This window comes from Typopeltis vanoorti, chromosome 1, assembly GCF_054136105.1.
Source record: "Typopeltis vanoorti isolate ZY-2024b chromosome 1, IOZ_Tvanoo_1.0, whole genome shotgun sequence".
Lineage (NCBI taxonomy): Eukaryota > Metazoa > Arthropoda > Arachnida > Uropygi > Thelyphonidae > Typopeltis > Typopeltis vanoorti.
Genome location: NC_143549.1, coordinates 83,703,641 through 83,721,086, shown reverse-complemented (window position 1 = coordinate 83,721,086; position 17,446 = coordinate 83,703,641). Strand labels below are relative to the sequence as shown.

The 17,446-nt window shown below is 37.5% G+C and overlaps 1 protein-coding gene across 1 annotated transcript in view; it reads left to right on the top strand.

Moving 5' to 3' along the window:
- LOC150110163 (muscle calcium channel subunit alpha-1-like) overlaps window positions 1-17,446 on the top strand; it is a 1,246,847-nt gene that overhangs the window by 494,013 nt on the left and 735,388 nt on the right. The window contains exon 21 of the mRNA XM_090391329.1: window positions 9,586-9,715. Within this exon, the coding sequence (XP_090247455.1) occupies window positions 9,586-9,715 (130 nt within the window). The remainder of the gene's footprint in view (window positions 1-9,585; window positions 9,716-17,446) is intronic.

The following is a 17,446-nucleotide window of genomic DNA, read 5'->3' as shown; positions in this document are numbered from 1 at the left end:
GCCAATTTTTATTTTAAAGATTTAATTTGGCCCAATGGAGGAAAAAAAGCACTAAAGAAAAGCAATTTCTTTGGAAATGAAAATTGCAATTTTAGATCTCTTAGCAAAAGGAGGGGGATCTACGGCAATTGGTAAACATTTTAATTTAGGTGAATCTACTATAAGAGCAATTAAAAAGAATGAAGTCACAATAAGAAAATTTATCATTTCTGATGCTAAACTAAGTGCCCAATTATCATTGCTCAAGAGATGCTTTATTAGAAAAAATGGAATGAGCGCTTGTAATTTGGATTGAAGAATTAACTCAAAGAAGAATTCCTATAAGTGGTTATTTAATTAAACAAAAAGCTCTTCAGTTTTTATGAACAGATGAAGCAATTGGAGCCATCTACTTCCACTTTCCAGGCTGATAAAGAATTTTCGGCTAGCAGAGGATGACTAACCGGGTTTTTAAATAGGAATGCACCTCATAACGTGAAGATTATAGGCGAGGTTGCAGCAGCAGCCAAAATGTTTCACGAGAAGTTAGCCAAAATTATTGAAGATGGTGGATATTGTCCCAATCAAGTGTTTAACACTGACGAAATAGGATTATTTTGCAAGAAAGTGCCTAGTCAAACTTGCATCGCAAAATCTGAGAAAAAAGCAAGTGAGTTTAAAGCAAGCAAAGATCGAGTAACGTTGTTACTTTGTAGCAGTGCATCAGGGGATCGAATGTTGAAACCCCTCCTAGTAAATTGATCTCTAAGACCACGTGCTCTAAAAGGCAAAGATCTAAAACAGTTGTCAGTACATTGGATGGCTAATACAAAGGCCTCAGTAACCACTGCTGTATTTACCGAATGATTCAATAATTGCTTTGTACCAGAAGTGGAAACATATATGAAGCAAAAAGCTCTCGATTTTAAAGTTTTATTAATTGTTGACAATGCACCAAGTCATCTGCATTTAGAACATCCAAATGTGCAGGTAGTGTTTTCTCCACCCAACAAGCATTATTCAGTCATTAGATCAAAGCATAATTGCTACATTTAAAAAATATTATGTTAAGCACACTTCTCAGTTTATATTGGATAAACTAGAAAATGAATCATTAACAGTAACTGACGTTTGGAAAAAATTTTCTATTTTAATATGTTTAAATCATGTTGCATCTGCCATCTCTGAAATAAGACCACAAACTTTAATTGTCTGCTGGAAAGCAGCTTGGCCTGCATGTGTTGCAAACAGTGCAACCATTCAAACATCTACATTATCAGCTGAAATCATTACTTTGGCACATGAAATTGGTGGAGAAGGTTTTGATACATTTAGCCCGAATGATGTAGATGAATTGCTTGTAGATAATGCCTTAAGTGACAATGATATTATTGGATATCAATTAACTTTAGATAATTGATATCCAATGATCCAGAAAAACCTGTCCCCCCTCACTACAAATATAATTCAAGAGGGTCTTGAACTGTACAATAAATTGGAAAATCATTTTCTTGTTAATGATACCAATTCCGAACGAGCCTTTAAATTCCAACGTGAGCTGAAGAACTGTGTCTGGAAATCGCGAGGTGTATAAAAAAATTAGTAAAATCATCATCGCAAAGTCTAATCACTGATTACATTGTCAGAAGGAAAAAATCAGTACATAACGAGGGCAAAACTAATTCTGTTTGTGAAGAACCATTGCCTTTACCATACAGATCTGATGCATTGACTATCTCTTCTGGTGGTGAAAGTGATTGCGCACCAGTTTGCAATCATTGCTGAATATTGTCTAATTTTCAGCAACGATAATTCTGATGAAAAAATGTATTACTTTTCAATAAAGTTAAATGAATAAAGCTTTAAAACAAAGTTAGGCATTCTTATTTTCTTGAATTATTATAAACTTTTTATGCAATTTTAGGTTTATTTTAATTCATTTCTTCGGTTATATGTGGTTTCAGAAAATTATGGAATGTATCCCTAATTTTTCATCGTAAGTTAGGACTTCTTTGTGCGATTTTTTTATATGCAGTTTTCTGTGGAACGTATCTACTGCATAAAAAGAGATCCGACTGTATATTAACCTGATGTTAATTCTGGAATGTAAATTTTTATACATTCCAGAATTAACACCACACCATTCCTGTATCATCTGAAAGGGGATTTTTTTTTTTTATTTATTTAGCATATTGCAATCTACATGCAGTTATAAAGGTACATAAGTCAAAATAAATATATAGAAAGTAAGTGACAAACAATTAGAATAAAACAAAGACACCTATACTTTCAACAAACAAAACACTTATAGGTTAATATCAAGTTGTCAGTCTATGACACAATTAGAATAAAACAAAGACTCTTATACTTTCAACAAACAAAATGCTTATAGGTTAATATCAAGTTGCCTGATCCAGTCTATAACAGGCAGTGTCGCCTTCAGGAAGTCGTTTCTTTGGCCTGTGTATGCACGAAGAATGTGGTGGACTAACTGATTCGGGTGCCTGCAGTCACATTCCGGTGAGGGAATTTTTCCCCACTTGTAGAGAGCTTGCACATCTTCCATGTCCAGTGCAAATCCTGTTCAGCGTTGTCCAAGTCTTTCGACTCAGTTCCATACTCGGGATGTTGAGACGATGCCTATCAAACCAAGTTTGGAGTTGAGCATTAGTATTTATGCTCTACGTTCGCTTCCGTTGTTCTTTGGTGTTTTGTAGTTGGTCGTTCTGGTGTTTAGCTTCACAGAGAGAGATGGGGGAGGCTTTCTTGATTTCAGTCTGTTGAGCTGTAGCTCTAGTATGTCATTATGTATAGGCAATTCAGTGTTTCTGAGTCTTTTATCACATTCACGTAGTCGAGCATCATGTCTTCGTAGGTTTGTTTGTATTATGTTACTCAGCATTTGGAGCCAGTAAATAGGAGTTGTTTTTATGGTTCCAGTGATAAGTCGCATTGTGGTATTAAGCTGGCGGTCACTTAGTTTGGTATTGCAGCTGTTGAGCCAAACAGGAGCACAGTACTCTGCCACCCAAAAAACCAATCTGAGTGTGGATGTTCTTAATGTGGTTACTGCTGCACCCTAAGAAGTGCCACATAATTTCTGGATGATGATGTTTCTAATTTTGCCAGTTGTGTTTTCAGCATGTTTCTTATATGATAAGGTGCAATCAAGTGTAACTCCTAGGTATTTAGGATATTTGTTATGGTATAGAACTGAGTTTCCAAATTGGATTCAGCTCGTCACGTGCCAGTTTATTGCTGAGATGGAATGTTGACGCTTCAGTTTTACTTTGGCTTGGTTGCGGTCTCCATTTTTTAAAGTAGTTATGCATGGCAGCAAGGTTATTTGTGAGAGTTTCCTCCATCCGTCTTAGTTCTCTATTTCTGGTGGCTAACGCTATGTCATCCGCATAGCAGAATTTTCTAGATGCTGTGTATGGCAGGTCAGCTGTGTATGGGTTAAATAAGAGAGGGGCCAGTACTGAGCCTTGTGGTAGGCCGTTGTTGAGTTTCTTTTGATTACTGATATTTTCACCAAGGATAACACGGAAATATCTATTGCGGAACATATTATTAATAAGCTGTATTGTTCTTTGGCATGGTAGTACTTTCATTAGTTTATACAGCATGCCCTCTCTCCAGATGGCATCGTATGTGGTAGTTAAATCAAGGAAAACTCAGAAGTTTTAAGATTTTGTTGAAAGCCCGCTTCAATTTATGATGTCAATGCCAGAACCTGGTCACAACAGCTGCAATTGGGCCTAAAGCCTGCCTGTTTTATTGGAACGTGTTCAAGGATGGTGTTGCTTATGCAGTTGTACAGTAGTCTTTCCAGTAATTTATATGTGCAGCTTAGTATTGCAATTGGACGATGGTTTTGTGGGTTGTCAGTTGATTTTCCGGGTTTGGGAAGGGCCATGATATTAGCTCTCTTAAATTCCTTTGGCAACACGGCGGTGTTCATTATTTCCTAGAAGAAATGGGCGAGATATTTTTTGGTATTTTTGCCAGCATGAATAAGAAATTCTGGGTGAACTCCATCAAACCCCGGGGCCTTTCCCGTATTTGTATCAGCTAGTGAGTTGTTGATTTCCTCATCGCTGAAGGGGTCTTGCTTATTCTGATTCGTCTTGTCTTGTAGTTTTGCCTTCAGGTCTCTGGCTTCTCTTTTAACTTTAATGGTATGGTTTTTATCACGTTTTCATCTCGAGATTCTAGTAATGTGGTTAGCAACTTGTTTGGTGTGACATCTGTCTTTTTAGTAGTCATCGTTGTAGTGCCTCCTAGCTTCTGTAATACACTCCAGGCCTTCCTGCTGGAGTGCCTGAGGTCCAGTCCCTCAACTGTTTCGATTCAGTGTTGTTGTCTTGCTGCGTCCAAGTCATGGAGGAAATCTTCTGCGATTTCCAGATCACCGCTCTCCATGAATTTCTCGTAGAGCTGTTTGCTCTGTTTGTTCCATCCAGGGATATATACTCCTTTCTATAGCCCCTAGGGATATGTTTTTAGCTGTAGAGATGACAGCTCCTACATCTGAAAGGGGATGTTATACCCTGTATAAGGTTGCCCTCTGTTCAATAGCTTTGCTTGTTTTTACCACATTGTTTTTACCCCAATTTGGATTGAAGTAAAATGATGACAGAGATGGTCATTAAGTCAACTTCTTCACCACTTGAAACCAAGTAAAAGTGATCACTAGTATGGATTATTCCTCCAGCCTTGCTCCTAGCTGACCTTATTAACCTATGGACACATAGGTTAATATTTCCAAGGTATTTGATCATATATGAGATGGGGAGCTACTTACTAAGCTACCATCTTATGTCTACCTTCCATTCTTTATAGTTGACTTGTCAGATTTTTTTATCTGTTAATTAACTCTTTCATGATGGATTGTTTCCTCTCTTCAGATCTCCTCACCAATGCTTGTCATACCCATGGGGGGGTCTATGTTTTCACTGATGTTCCTCCTCCTCCATGACTTTCTTGACCTCTGCATGACCTTCATTTTTGTTTAAGAATACAAACATAAATAATACAGAGGAACTAATTAATCATTTAAAAATGATAAACATAAAATTGTTTCCCACATTCATAAGCTTCTTCAGTATGAAATACATAGAACAAAAGCACATGCAAACATCATCATCATCATACGCATCAAGGATTTAGGCCTAGCATGGCCTGTTTCGGCCTCAGAAGTCATCGTTGAATCGTTTAAGAGGACGTCCTAGTTTTCTTTTTCCTAATGGCTTGTACTTTAACACGTTCGCTGCCACGCTACTTTGGCATGGTCCGTTCCCCTACGCCGAGGAGTTTTACTTCTTCAAGGTCAGTACGATAATCTCGTTACCGGAGGTAAACGTCCTACGAGTATACTCGTAGTTGGCTTGTACAGAGCATATACGGTCTATGAGAATACACAGTTTTGATGCTAGCCCCACAAGCCAAGCATTTTCACTTCTTCAAGGTCACTACAATAATCTCATTCCCGGAGGTAAGCGTCATACGAGTATACTCGTAGCTGGCTTGTGAAGCAGGTTTACCCACTACGAGTATACTCGTAGTTGGCAGCGAACGTGTTAAGGCTTGTTTTGGTAATCTTTCTGTTTTCATTCTTTGAACGTGTTCCATCCATTTATGTTTATATTTTTTAATTTTTTCTATTACTGGTTCTTGGTTTAATTCTTTCATAATATCTTCGTTTCTTTTGTGATCAAATAGGGTATACTTTGCAGTTTTTCTCATAAACTTCATTTCTGCTGTTGTTAATCTTTGTATTTTTGTTTTATTGTCCAAATTTCGCTTCCATACATTAAGACCGGTAAGGCTAATGTATTGTATACTTTTAGCCTGGTTTGTTTTTGAACTAGGTTTGGTTTAAATATAGAGTTAATTACACCTGTTATTTTTAAATATTTTGCAATTTTTACATTTATATCTTTTTCATTTTTATATGTGATCATACATCCTAGGTAGTTAAATGAATTCACCTGTTCTAAGATCTTGTTATCTATTACTATTTTAGTTCTTGCTGGATCTTGTCCTTTAAAGGCCATAGTTTTTGATTTTTCTGTTGATATTATCATACCATAATCTTTGGATATCTCATTTAGATTTAAAATAGCTTTCTGTAAGTTATCTTCAGAATTTGTAATTATTATTTGGTCGTCTGCAAAGAGGAGAGTGTTTAAGTTAACTGTAGGTGAAAGTTTAATTCCTTGGTGTAAATTTTTACTCCATTTTATTATTATTTCATTTAAGTAGATATTAGAAAGAGTTGCTGAGAGGGGACATCCCTGTCGGACCCAATGGTTTATCTCTCTTGTATATGATAGCTCGTGATTTAATCTTATTTGTATTTGATTATTTTCATATATACTTGTGATAGCTTTTAGGATATTATTTGGTATTTGTCTTTCTTTTAATATGTTAAATAATATGTTTCTTTTAACTTTGTCAAATGCTTTTTCAAAGTCAATAAATGCAATATGTGTTTCCAAATTATATTCTCTTCTTTTCTCTACTATTAATTTTAGGCAAAAGGCTGGGTCTATACATGATCGTCCTTTTCTAAATCCATTCTGTACCTCTAGAATAAAGTTTTCGGAATATTTCATTAGTTTGTTATTTAAGATTCTGCTATATATATTTTGCAACAGGAATTTAGTATACTGATACCTCTATAATTTTTAGGGTCATCTCTATTACCTTTCTTAAAGATAGGAATCACAATTGCTTTTTTCCATTCTATTGGTGGGATACCAGTTGAGTAAATTTTATTTAAAAATAGTAAGTCTTTTTTTGAATCTTGTTCCTGCGTATTTATATAGTTCTGAACCTAGCTTATCTTCTCCAGGTGATTTTCCGTTTCTTGTTTCTTTCAGGCTGATTTCTTCAGTAATTGCACATGCAGACATAACAGCAAATTCCAGTGTGGTGCTAATGATTCATTAAGGCAACAATGGTCAATTAATTAATATTTTTTTTTTTTTTTTTTGCAAATGATAAAAAATAAAGTTTAAAGAAGTATCTGAACATATCTTGAAGATTTTTCTGTTTTCTTTCATCAGCTAAAGACAAGTGTCTGCCTTTGTATTTTTCAAACTCTATTGGTCTATCATACTTTGGCCAGTCTGGAAGATCCACCTCTGTTCGTCATAAATAACATGAAAATGACATCAAGTACTATCATTGAATATTAACAGTCTAACCTTACAAAACATGTTATCTCCTCTACTTTGGAAGAAAACTAAAGATGAACAAGAGATGATTTCATATTGATAAACCATATAAGGAAATTTTTGAGGCCTTTTTCTCTTAAAAGGGAAATTTTTTCCCTTTTAGAAAGTAATTGCTGTTGGTAGTCCTGTATCTGCTGCATTAGCAGAATATTTTCTGGAACTTTTAACTTCTCAGTACCATAATTAGCTTTCTGTTCCATGTTTCCTCAATCTCACATCTGACTTTGCTTTGTAAATTACATTTTTTTGTTTTTTTTGCAATCTAATTATTTGCAGACTAACATGCATTATTTTAACTAAAATTACTTTCCTCTGCAACAATATTAAATTTGCTGTTAAACAAGAATCAGATAATTGCTTTTGATGATTTAATATTTCATACTTCCATTGGTACCATTTAATTTTCTCTTAATTAAAAAGGTTATTTTGTCAAATCAATACATCCAGGTGAAATAACCGTGAGAAGGGAACTAATGGAGTTTGAAAGACACATTATGATAGGATGCCATGTTGCAGGCTTATCTGTTGGCAATTGTTGACAAATTTGGCTATCCCAGCTCAACAATCCGTGATACATACTAAGTGGATGATCTACCATACTCACCAAATGAGACTGCAGGGTGCTACGAAAGACAATATGTAAAAACTGCCATTTGTCAGCCGCCATGTTGATGCAGAGTTGCAGGCATTGACTGGACCATGAGCTTGCACAAAAACACTCAGAACCAAGTCTCACAACATGGGGAATGTGAGCCTTGGGAATATGAATGTTCAGAAATGTGGGCTTGTGCAAGCCCCACATCCCTGAACCAGCATGCAAAGTTGTCTTCAGTGGTGCAAAGAATGTGTTCAGTGGGACGTGGAAGCTTGAGCTGTGTTATGGAGTTAGGAATCATGCTGCATGCTCTATCAAGCAGATGGACAGGTGTGGGTGTGGTGGATGCCTGGTGAATGTCCCTTACCAGAGTGCTTAATTCCAAATATGAAATTTAAAGGTAGCAGTGTGATGGTAAGGTCTTGTTTTTCCTGGTTTGACCTCAGGCCTCAGTGCCACAAGCATTGGACTTTGAGAGGTATCTGAACATTCTGGACAATCAGTGCTTCTTACTTTGTGGCGTTTCTATGGAACTGACCATTATCTTTTTCAGCAAGACAATGTACCATGTTATAACTGCCATTGTTACTTCATGGTTTGCATATATGAACGTCACCACACTTGACTGAACTCCACAGAGCCCTGATCTCAACCCTATTGAATATCTGTGGGATGAACTGGAGCATCAGATGAGGTCAAGGGGACTTCTGTCTCACAGCAGTTCAGGACCACATTACATGCCTACAGGAAGAATGGTCCAAAATTCCCATTGATGTCTATTGTACACTTGCATACAATCTACAAGTGTACAATAGTCATCAATGTACAAGTGATGACTATTGTACACATGTAGATTGTATGCCCCAAAGGATTGCTGCAGTCATCACAGGTCCTGCATCTTATTAAGGTGGGCACTATGGCTATTTGTTCCTCACACTATGGTATCCGTTGACTTCTTTCCAAGCAGCATGTGTGTGTGTGTGTGTGTGTGTGTACATAACATGGCTCACAACCCGTGGTAGTGAGTCATGGGTAGGATTGCAGTATGCAAGCCCCACATTCCTGAACCAGCTTGCAGTGTTGTCTTTAGTGGTGCAAAGAGTGTGTACAGCGGGACGTGGAAGCACTTGGAAATCTGTTATGGTGGATTATGCAAAGATACATATATATATATATATATATATATATATATCATTCCTACACATAAGAGGTCACAAGGCCTATGGCAAATAAGTGCCAGGTGTGGGCTAAAGAAATGCAGATAGAATCGAAAATCAAAAATCTGTTTTCTATCTTATTTTCCAGCCAACAATCTTTAGTTTCAAATTCCACTCTGGTCCATTGATGCTTGTGAATGTCTTTAGGTGGGAGATTAATTTCACCATCCAGTGTTAGAGGCACATGTGTAAAAGAAGGTTGATTTTTGGTTTTCAGAGAGGGGATTACGTAAAATTCTCACGCCATAATTTGAGGATTATTTTTACAGACTGAAGTAATAAACTCATGCTGTATGTCTTATGTCACTTTTTAAATGTTGTTCTTTACTGTTCTTTTTTATTGTCTCTCACTCTCTGATGATGTCCTGTATCAGAAGCAGTAAATCTTTTTTAACATATGCTAAACCATTATTCATTTTTCTTGAAATGAACCACTTTCAAATTTTTTAATGTAATACAATATTATTTTTTCTGTTTGTTTTTATTTGTAATATATAATATTTATTTTTCTTAATAAATATATCTAGTTTAATGCTATGCTCTGTTTCAGATTTCGCATCCTGTGTCACAAAATCATCAACCACAGTTACTTTGGTAATATTGTTTTGGTTTGCATCCTTATTAGTAGTGCTATGCTTGCTGCTGAAGATCCTTTAAGTGCTGAATCATATAGAAATAAGGTATTCATTTCATTTAAATATTCTTTAACAATTCGTAAGGCCAATCCAAGATTTATTCCACTAATGTGTGCAAAACGTCATAGTTGATCATGAGCATGCATGCATTGCAGAATTGCCACATACCATTATATATTATTATAGTTTAGCAACATAGTGAGGGTAAATATTTAGTTTTCCAAATACAGTATAAAATTTCTTCTACTGGCACTGATAACTGTTGCCATTTTCTTTCATATAACATCCTAGTAATGAAATTATTATTATTACTCAGGCCTCCATGGAGTCAAAAGACTCATCGTGGGAGGTCCTTCCTAAGAACATAAAGTCTGTCAAGATTCATCGAGGGGAGGTTCCCCTTAAGAAACACAAAGTCTATCATACCACTCCTTAAACTCATTGACCGTTCTCGCTCTCACCACTCCATCAGGCAATGCATTCCACGGTTCAACCATCCTCCACACAAAGAAACCACTCCTCACCCTCTTGCTCACAGTTTACTTTCATAACTTCCAAGGATGGCCTCTTGTTATCACTCCTTCCCGCTGTTCAACCAAGCGAAAGAACTCCCCAGTGTCAACCCTGTAACCACCTCTCAACAGTTTAACAGTCTCAATCATATCACCTCTCCTTCTTCTATCCACCAAACTCTGCAGTCCACATTCCCTCATCCAATTCTCATCATAACTATCCTTGTACAGTCCTGAAACCATCTTTATCATCTGTCTTTGTATCCTTTCCACAGTTAATTTATCCGCTTCAAATCCTGGGGACCAAATCTGAGAACAATAGTCTAAGTGTGGTCTGATCAGAGACTTAAACAACAGAATGATAACCCTTTTATCTCTGCAGGTCAGTGTCCTTCTCATAATTGCAGAAATCCTCTGTGTTACCTTCACCACCTTTCCAATATGTCCCCTAAATTTCAGGTTTCTCTCAATCATCAACCCCAGATCTCTTGTCTCCCCTACTTCCTCCAGTATAACTCCTCCTATAGAGAATGCAGCATCCCATCGATGTTTCCCAAACCTCAAGACCTTACATTTTGCTGCATTAAACCGAAGCCCCCCCCGCCATTCATTTGCCCATCTATCTAGCTTATTGAAATCCTCTTGCATGGCTACCACATCTGCACTATTACTAATAATCCTTCCCAGCTTCCTGTCAGGTGCCTTCTTCCTCCAGGAGATTGACTACCATAAATGAAATGTATATCGGTGACTTAACTGTGGTATCAGGTGAACATTTTCCATAAAATGAGGGAATATGGAGAAACGAATGGTGGTGCTCATGTTACATTTATTGGGTGAATGATTGAAATGAATAGAGTAAAATGTGTCAAGGTTTTATGCCAGGCTGTTTCATATGGATTATAATTTTGAAATTATATTCTTTATGTTACTGGTGGTATGTTAAATGCAATGTATATTGGGTTTAATTATCTTATTTCCCTTCAATTGCAATAACTGGTTCAAATCATCAACCTGTTTGGTTGAATTGATAGCATCTCTGCTCTACTATTATTATTATTAGTAGTAGTACGGACAACTCCTAGGAGTCCTTAGACTCATCGAGGGAGGCCCTAACATCATGTCAAGAACAACTATTCAACATTCATACAGTATGTATCATACTTCACCTTGAACTCATTTACAGTCATGACACCCACAACAGACTCTGGCAGCTTTTTCCACTTATTCACCACTCTCTCTCTCCAAGTAAAGAACCTAGCTCTAACACCCTTGCTAACTATACTCTTGCACAGCTTCCATGGATGACCCCTTAGTCCACCCACCACCATCAGTCCTATTCTCAAAAATATCTTCTGAATTAATCTTATGGAAACTTTTCAGTAATTTGAATGTCTCAATCATATCACCCCTTTTCTGCCTATCAACTAATTTCTGCAACCCACAACTCTTCAACCTGTTCTTATAAGGTTCATTCCATAGACCTGCTATCGTCTTGGTCACTCGTCTCTGGATCCTATCCACCTCCTCGCCATCAAGAAGAAAAAGAAACCCTGGCACCCAAATTTGGGTACAGTAGTCTAGGTAGGGTCTTATCAAGGCTCAATACAGAGGAACAATAACCTGTTTGTCTCTGCTTGTCAAAGTATTTTTCAGCAACCAAGTGATTTGATGAGCTGATTTAGCCACTTTTGTGATGTGCCCCCTAAACTTAAACTCCCTATCCACCAACACTCCCAAATCCCTGGCCTCATCAATCTCCTGGAGTACAGTTCCACCAATGTGGTATACTGCTGCTAATCTTTTCACCCCAAAATGCATAACCTTACATTTTGCCACATTAAATTGACATCCATTCTCCTTAGCCCAGCCCTCCAAACTATCCAAATCATCCTGCAAAATTTCGACATCCTGTACATTCACTATTGCTCTACCCAACTTTGCATCATCAGCAAACAAATGAACAGTTCCTCTCGGATTCTTTCCTATATCGTTAATGAACAAATTAAAAGTGGTCCAAGAACAGAACCTTGCAGCATACCACTAGTTAATGGCTGTCTTTTGGAATCTACTCCTGAATAAACCACTCTCTGATATCTGTGTATCAACCACCTTCCTATCCACCTCACCAACCCTATATCCATCCCCATATGCTGCAGTTTACTGATTAGAATTCCATGTGGTATCCTGTCAAATGCCTTAGCAAGGTCAAATGCCTTAGCAAGGTCCAGTAGGATCACTGTAAACCCATTACCCTTATCTAGTTCAGCCGTCACTGTGTTATAAAACGTGAGCAAGTTACTGAGGCATGATCTACCATTCACAAAACCATGCTGTCCCATTTTAATCTTTCCATTCCTGTATTCTCCTCTTGACTATTTTCTCCAAGACCTTGACAAGGATTCCTGGTATTCTGATTGGTCAGTAATTTACAACAACAGTCTCGGAACCTCCTTTATCCAGTGGAACTATTTTCCCCTCTTTCCACCCTCCTCGGGACTAATCCAGGTCCTGAGACTCAAATTAAACTAAATGGTCAAGGGCACTGACCTTTCTTTAGCCGCTTCACGTACGATATGAGCTGGTATACCATCCAATCCCACAGATCTATTGACATTGAGATTTTGTAATAGACTATTCACCTCCACTTCATTCACCACCTTTCCCATATAAGCTGTTGGTACCTTCATTCCTGCAATGTCATCACCTGGGTGATATACTCTTGGAAAATGCTCCCTCAGTAATTCCACTATATCAACTGATTCAGTTACCTCCCTACCATCGGCATTCTTTAAAATCATTGTGCCGTATACGTTTTTTCTTTTACTTGCAACATATCGAAAAAACTGTTTGGAATTCTCTTTAGCTTGCATGGCTAATTTTCTTTCATAATCTGCTTTTGCTTTTCTTACCATGCTCGTTATCCTTCTGGCCTGCGCTTTATACCGTTCATGTGCCTGCCGGTCACCTTTCTCCTTAAATTCCCTCTATGGTTGTTTCTTTTTTTGCAGCTCAAGCTTAATGCTGTTATTCATCCATTTAATCCCTACTTGATTTATTATTCAGAATCTAGGTATACAGTCAGCAATGGCTGACTGTATACCTGTATACTTCCTAACCGCCTCCCATGCACTATCAACATCTAGCCCTTGCAGTTTTACATGCCATGGTACTGAACCAATTGAACTCCAAAGCTTGTCATACTTACCAGCCCGATAATTCCACATGTACCCTGTCTTAATTGTAAATTCCACACCTTTAGCCACCTCCCAAGTCAAGACCCTATGATCACTCTCACCAATTGGTGGCAATGTGGTCATATTCGTTACAGCCAAATTCTCAGATGCAATTACTAGGTCAAGCACTCTCTGACCCCTAATATTTTCCATTACATGCTGTTGCAGATGGTTATCCCTTAATAATCGCATAAAATCCAATTCCTTCCTCCCATGTGTCCTCTCCTCCTTCCAATCAATGTTACCATAGTTGAAATCACCCATAATAATTACCCTCCTTCCAATCAATGTTACCATAGTTGAAATCACCCATAATAATTACCCTCCTTCCACTCATTTCTTCTATTTGCTTATGCATACTATCTCCACCATCTATTCCATCACCTGGTCTATAACAGCACCCAACTGTATATTTTGTTCTGCTAGTTTCAATCTCATACCAAATAGCCTCAAATGTGCTCTTTTCTCTCCTGCAGTTCAACTTCTGTTCTCCTTGGCTACAGTTCATCAGCTATCATCAATAACACTCCCCTCCCTTTTTATTCTCCCTGTCTCTCCTGAACACACTATATCCCTCACATTCAAGCCCACTAGCTATATCATCTTCTATTAGCCATGTTTCACTAATGCCAATAACTTGTGGCCTGGAAGAGCCAACCAAGGCCAAGAATTCTTCCTTCTTGTTCCTAATACTCCTGGCATTAGTATACATGAAATGTAGAAACCCATTAGTTCCACCCTATTTTGATGCCTTATATTAACTATCCCATTCTGATTTGTTGTCCTTCGTACTTGCTCTTGCATATTATACATATTCATACACTCAACTGCCTCCCTAAAGTCTGCATATCTGCTCCCCCCCTTAATAACTCTAGTTTCCCTGATTCTGCATTTCCACTTCATTCAACAACACTTTTTCAAGTCTCCACACACCAAATCCATTCAAATACAAGCCATTCATCTTATGTAAATCCTTCCGCCCATCGAACTCACTCCGCACGTCCACAAACTCCACACCACTCCTCCTGCATAACCTGCACATAGATTCATTTGTAATTATGGCCCACCTTCTTATCTCTTCTCTTTCATACTGTCGTAACAGACTCACTATCCTAACTCTCTCACTGTTTTCTTTTGCTACCTCTAGTAATTCCTTCAAGTCCTCTCTCATAGTCATTTTATCCCCATTTAAGTCATTCGTTCCCGGCACTACTATCATTTCTTTCACCCTCTGCTTTGGCGCTCTGATAGACTCGCTTACATCCTTAATTTTTGCCCGGTAAGTACAGTTTTAACACATGTTCATCTATTACACCTCTTACTAAAGAGGTGTAATACTTACTATTAATTAATTAACTTACTTACTATAAATCATACTATTAATTAAAACAGAGGATGGATAGCTTGTCTGTTGGTCAAGTGGATGGTGTACTCATTCTCTTACCAACATGCTGTTGGTTTGAATCCCACCATATCCATAGATGTTTGTGAATAGCAAATTAATTTTCATACAGAGTGTGAAACTATCATGAAGTGGCTTTATAAAGTTCCATGTTTTGTTTCTGGAGAAAAGTTTCCAGATTATTTAACTCTCACTTCACTCACAGTACTAATACTGAGGTCCAAGACATTTACAACCTTTGAGTGGAATTCATTAAATAATAATAATAAAAAAAATAATAATAATAATAAATTGTTTGGGGTGGAATTTAGAAATGGCAATGCCCGTAATGATTTTTGAGATTATTTATGAAGCTAAGATAAACAGAATAGTATATCTAATTGGATAATGTTATGTGCCAGGAATGTTATAGGAAATATTGTGAATTGTTTTGACAAAACGGATTTGTGGAGCACGAATGACAATTTTAATGGGGACTTTAATTATGATAATACAGATTGAAAAAAGTGATGGTATATGGAATCAAAGAAACTTGAAAATTTCCCCTTCTCAATGTTCAGTACCTCATTTTCACTGACATTAGATAGGGGAAATTTTCAGGTTTCTTTGCTTCCATGTACTATCATATGGCATCCTTTGAGGCATTCAACAAAATCCAGCACTCTGAAACTGTGTGCTATCTAAGGCAATGTGATAGGAGCAAAATAAGGCTTTGGTGTTAGATTTAGTGATTACTTCTGAGCAGGGGTGGCTCGTACATAGGAGCTGTGGAACTGCAGCACCCCCAATTTTTCTTGATATATATATATATATATATATATATATATATAAAAATATACTTATTAATTTATTTATATTTGCTTGTAATATTTAATTTTATCATCAACAATCCTGTACAATTCTCTTATTTTGTATAAAAAATAATAAAAATCAATCACTCAGGACGGCGAAGGACGCTAGCAGCACTGTGTTTACTATAGTGTCATATTGCTATGTGTGCAAGCATGTGCACATGAGTCTAAGGACTCTTGGAGCTGCCCGTAATAATAATAATAGTGAGATGTGAGCTATTAGCGTAATGTGGCACTGTCCATCATGCAGTTCTACTGTTGTTTATATGCAGTTTGCACCAGTAGTAGAGTGTTCGTAGCGCTTATCGTGTTTACACCGTCTCTTTAAATATTTGGACATTACAATTAAAGACATAAAAGTATGACCACTGAACTTCATCTTGCTGTATACTGAAACTCCAAGATTCCTAGCCTGATCAGTTTCTTCTAGCATAATCCCACCAATATAATGTGACATTGCATATCTAATCATGCCAAGGTGCGTATCATTACATTTGCTGATCCATTTTCCCATGCTCACAATTCTAGCCTATTCAAATCATTCTAGCATCATCAGCAAATAGCTGTATGTTGCTTGTCAAATCCTTCCAAATATTATTATTATTATTACCCAAGACTCCATTGGAATCAAAGACTCATATAGGAGGTCCTTTTATCATACACACTGCTCATCATACCACGCTTTAAACACACTCAAATTCTCTGCAGACACTACGCTCTTGGGCAAGGCATTCCAGTCATTCACAACTCTGCATGCTAAAAACTTGCTTCTCACTTCCCTGTTCACACTTTCTTTATACAGTTTCCAGTGATGACCTCTAGTTTTTCCCTGATCTCCCACTGTTTTCTGTAGAACATCTCCAACATTGATCCTATAACCTTTATTAACTTGTAGATCTCTATCATATCTCCCCTCTTCCTCCTGTCCACCAGACTCTATAAATTGTCTTCTCGATCTTTCCTCATATTCAACATTCCAGAAGTCAGAAACCACCTTAGTCAGTTGTCTCTGGACCCTTTCCCAACATCTCTTTGTCCTTTTGAAAACCAGGTGACCAAATCTGGGCACAGTAGTCCATGTGTGGCCTAATAAAAGCCTTATACAATGGAACAAGAATCTTTCTACTTCTACAAGTGAGTGTCCTCTGCATCATTCCCAGAGGTCGTTGTGTTGTCTTCACAATTTTGACAACGTGTCCCCTAAATTTCAGAACCTTATCCACTATCACCTCCAAGGAGTGGACCAAGCACTGATCTGGGTGGCACACCACTGGTTATTTATTTATTTTTTTTTTTTTGTAATCTTTGTACTGGTTATCGGCAGTACTACCCTTACAACATGTAAAGACATCTCATCCAGACTTGATATAGCCTAAGCCTTTTCAAGTGTTTTACCCTATCTCTGTTCTAGTTATCATGGTAGTCTTTCTCTGGTGGAAATGCCATGTCAGCAGTGTGCCCTGTAGGGCCCTCAAGGAAAGAACTTTAATATCCTTCTGCATAAACCCAAGCTGTTTTAAGTCCTTATGCATTCCATATGCCATGTAAAGAGATGGTGTCACTGGTAAACTTCAGAGTTGCCCCAGGCTCCTTCCGTATCTTACTAACTAGATCTTGGTTATTCTTGTAATAGTTTACCTTATTATTATGGCTATAGGCTAGTGGGCACCCTGTTCCCACCACCTGGGCATCAACTACCCAAACGTCACCATGTCTTTTAATCACTAAGTCTGGCTTACGCAAACCTGCAGAGGTCCTTTAATGTGGTTCCGCTG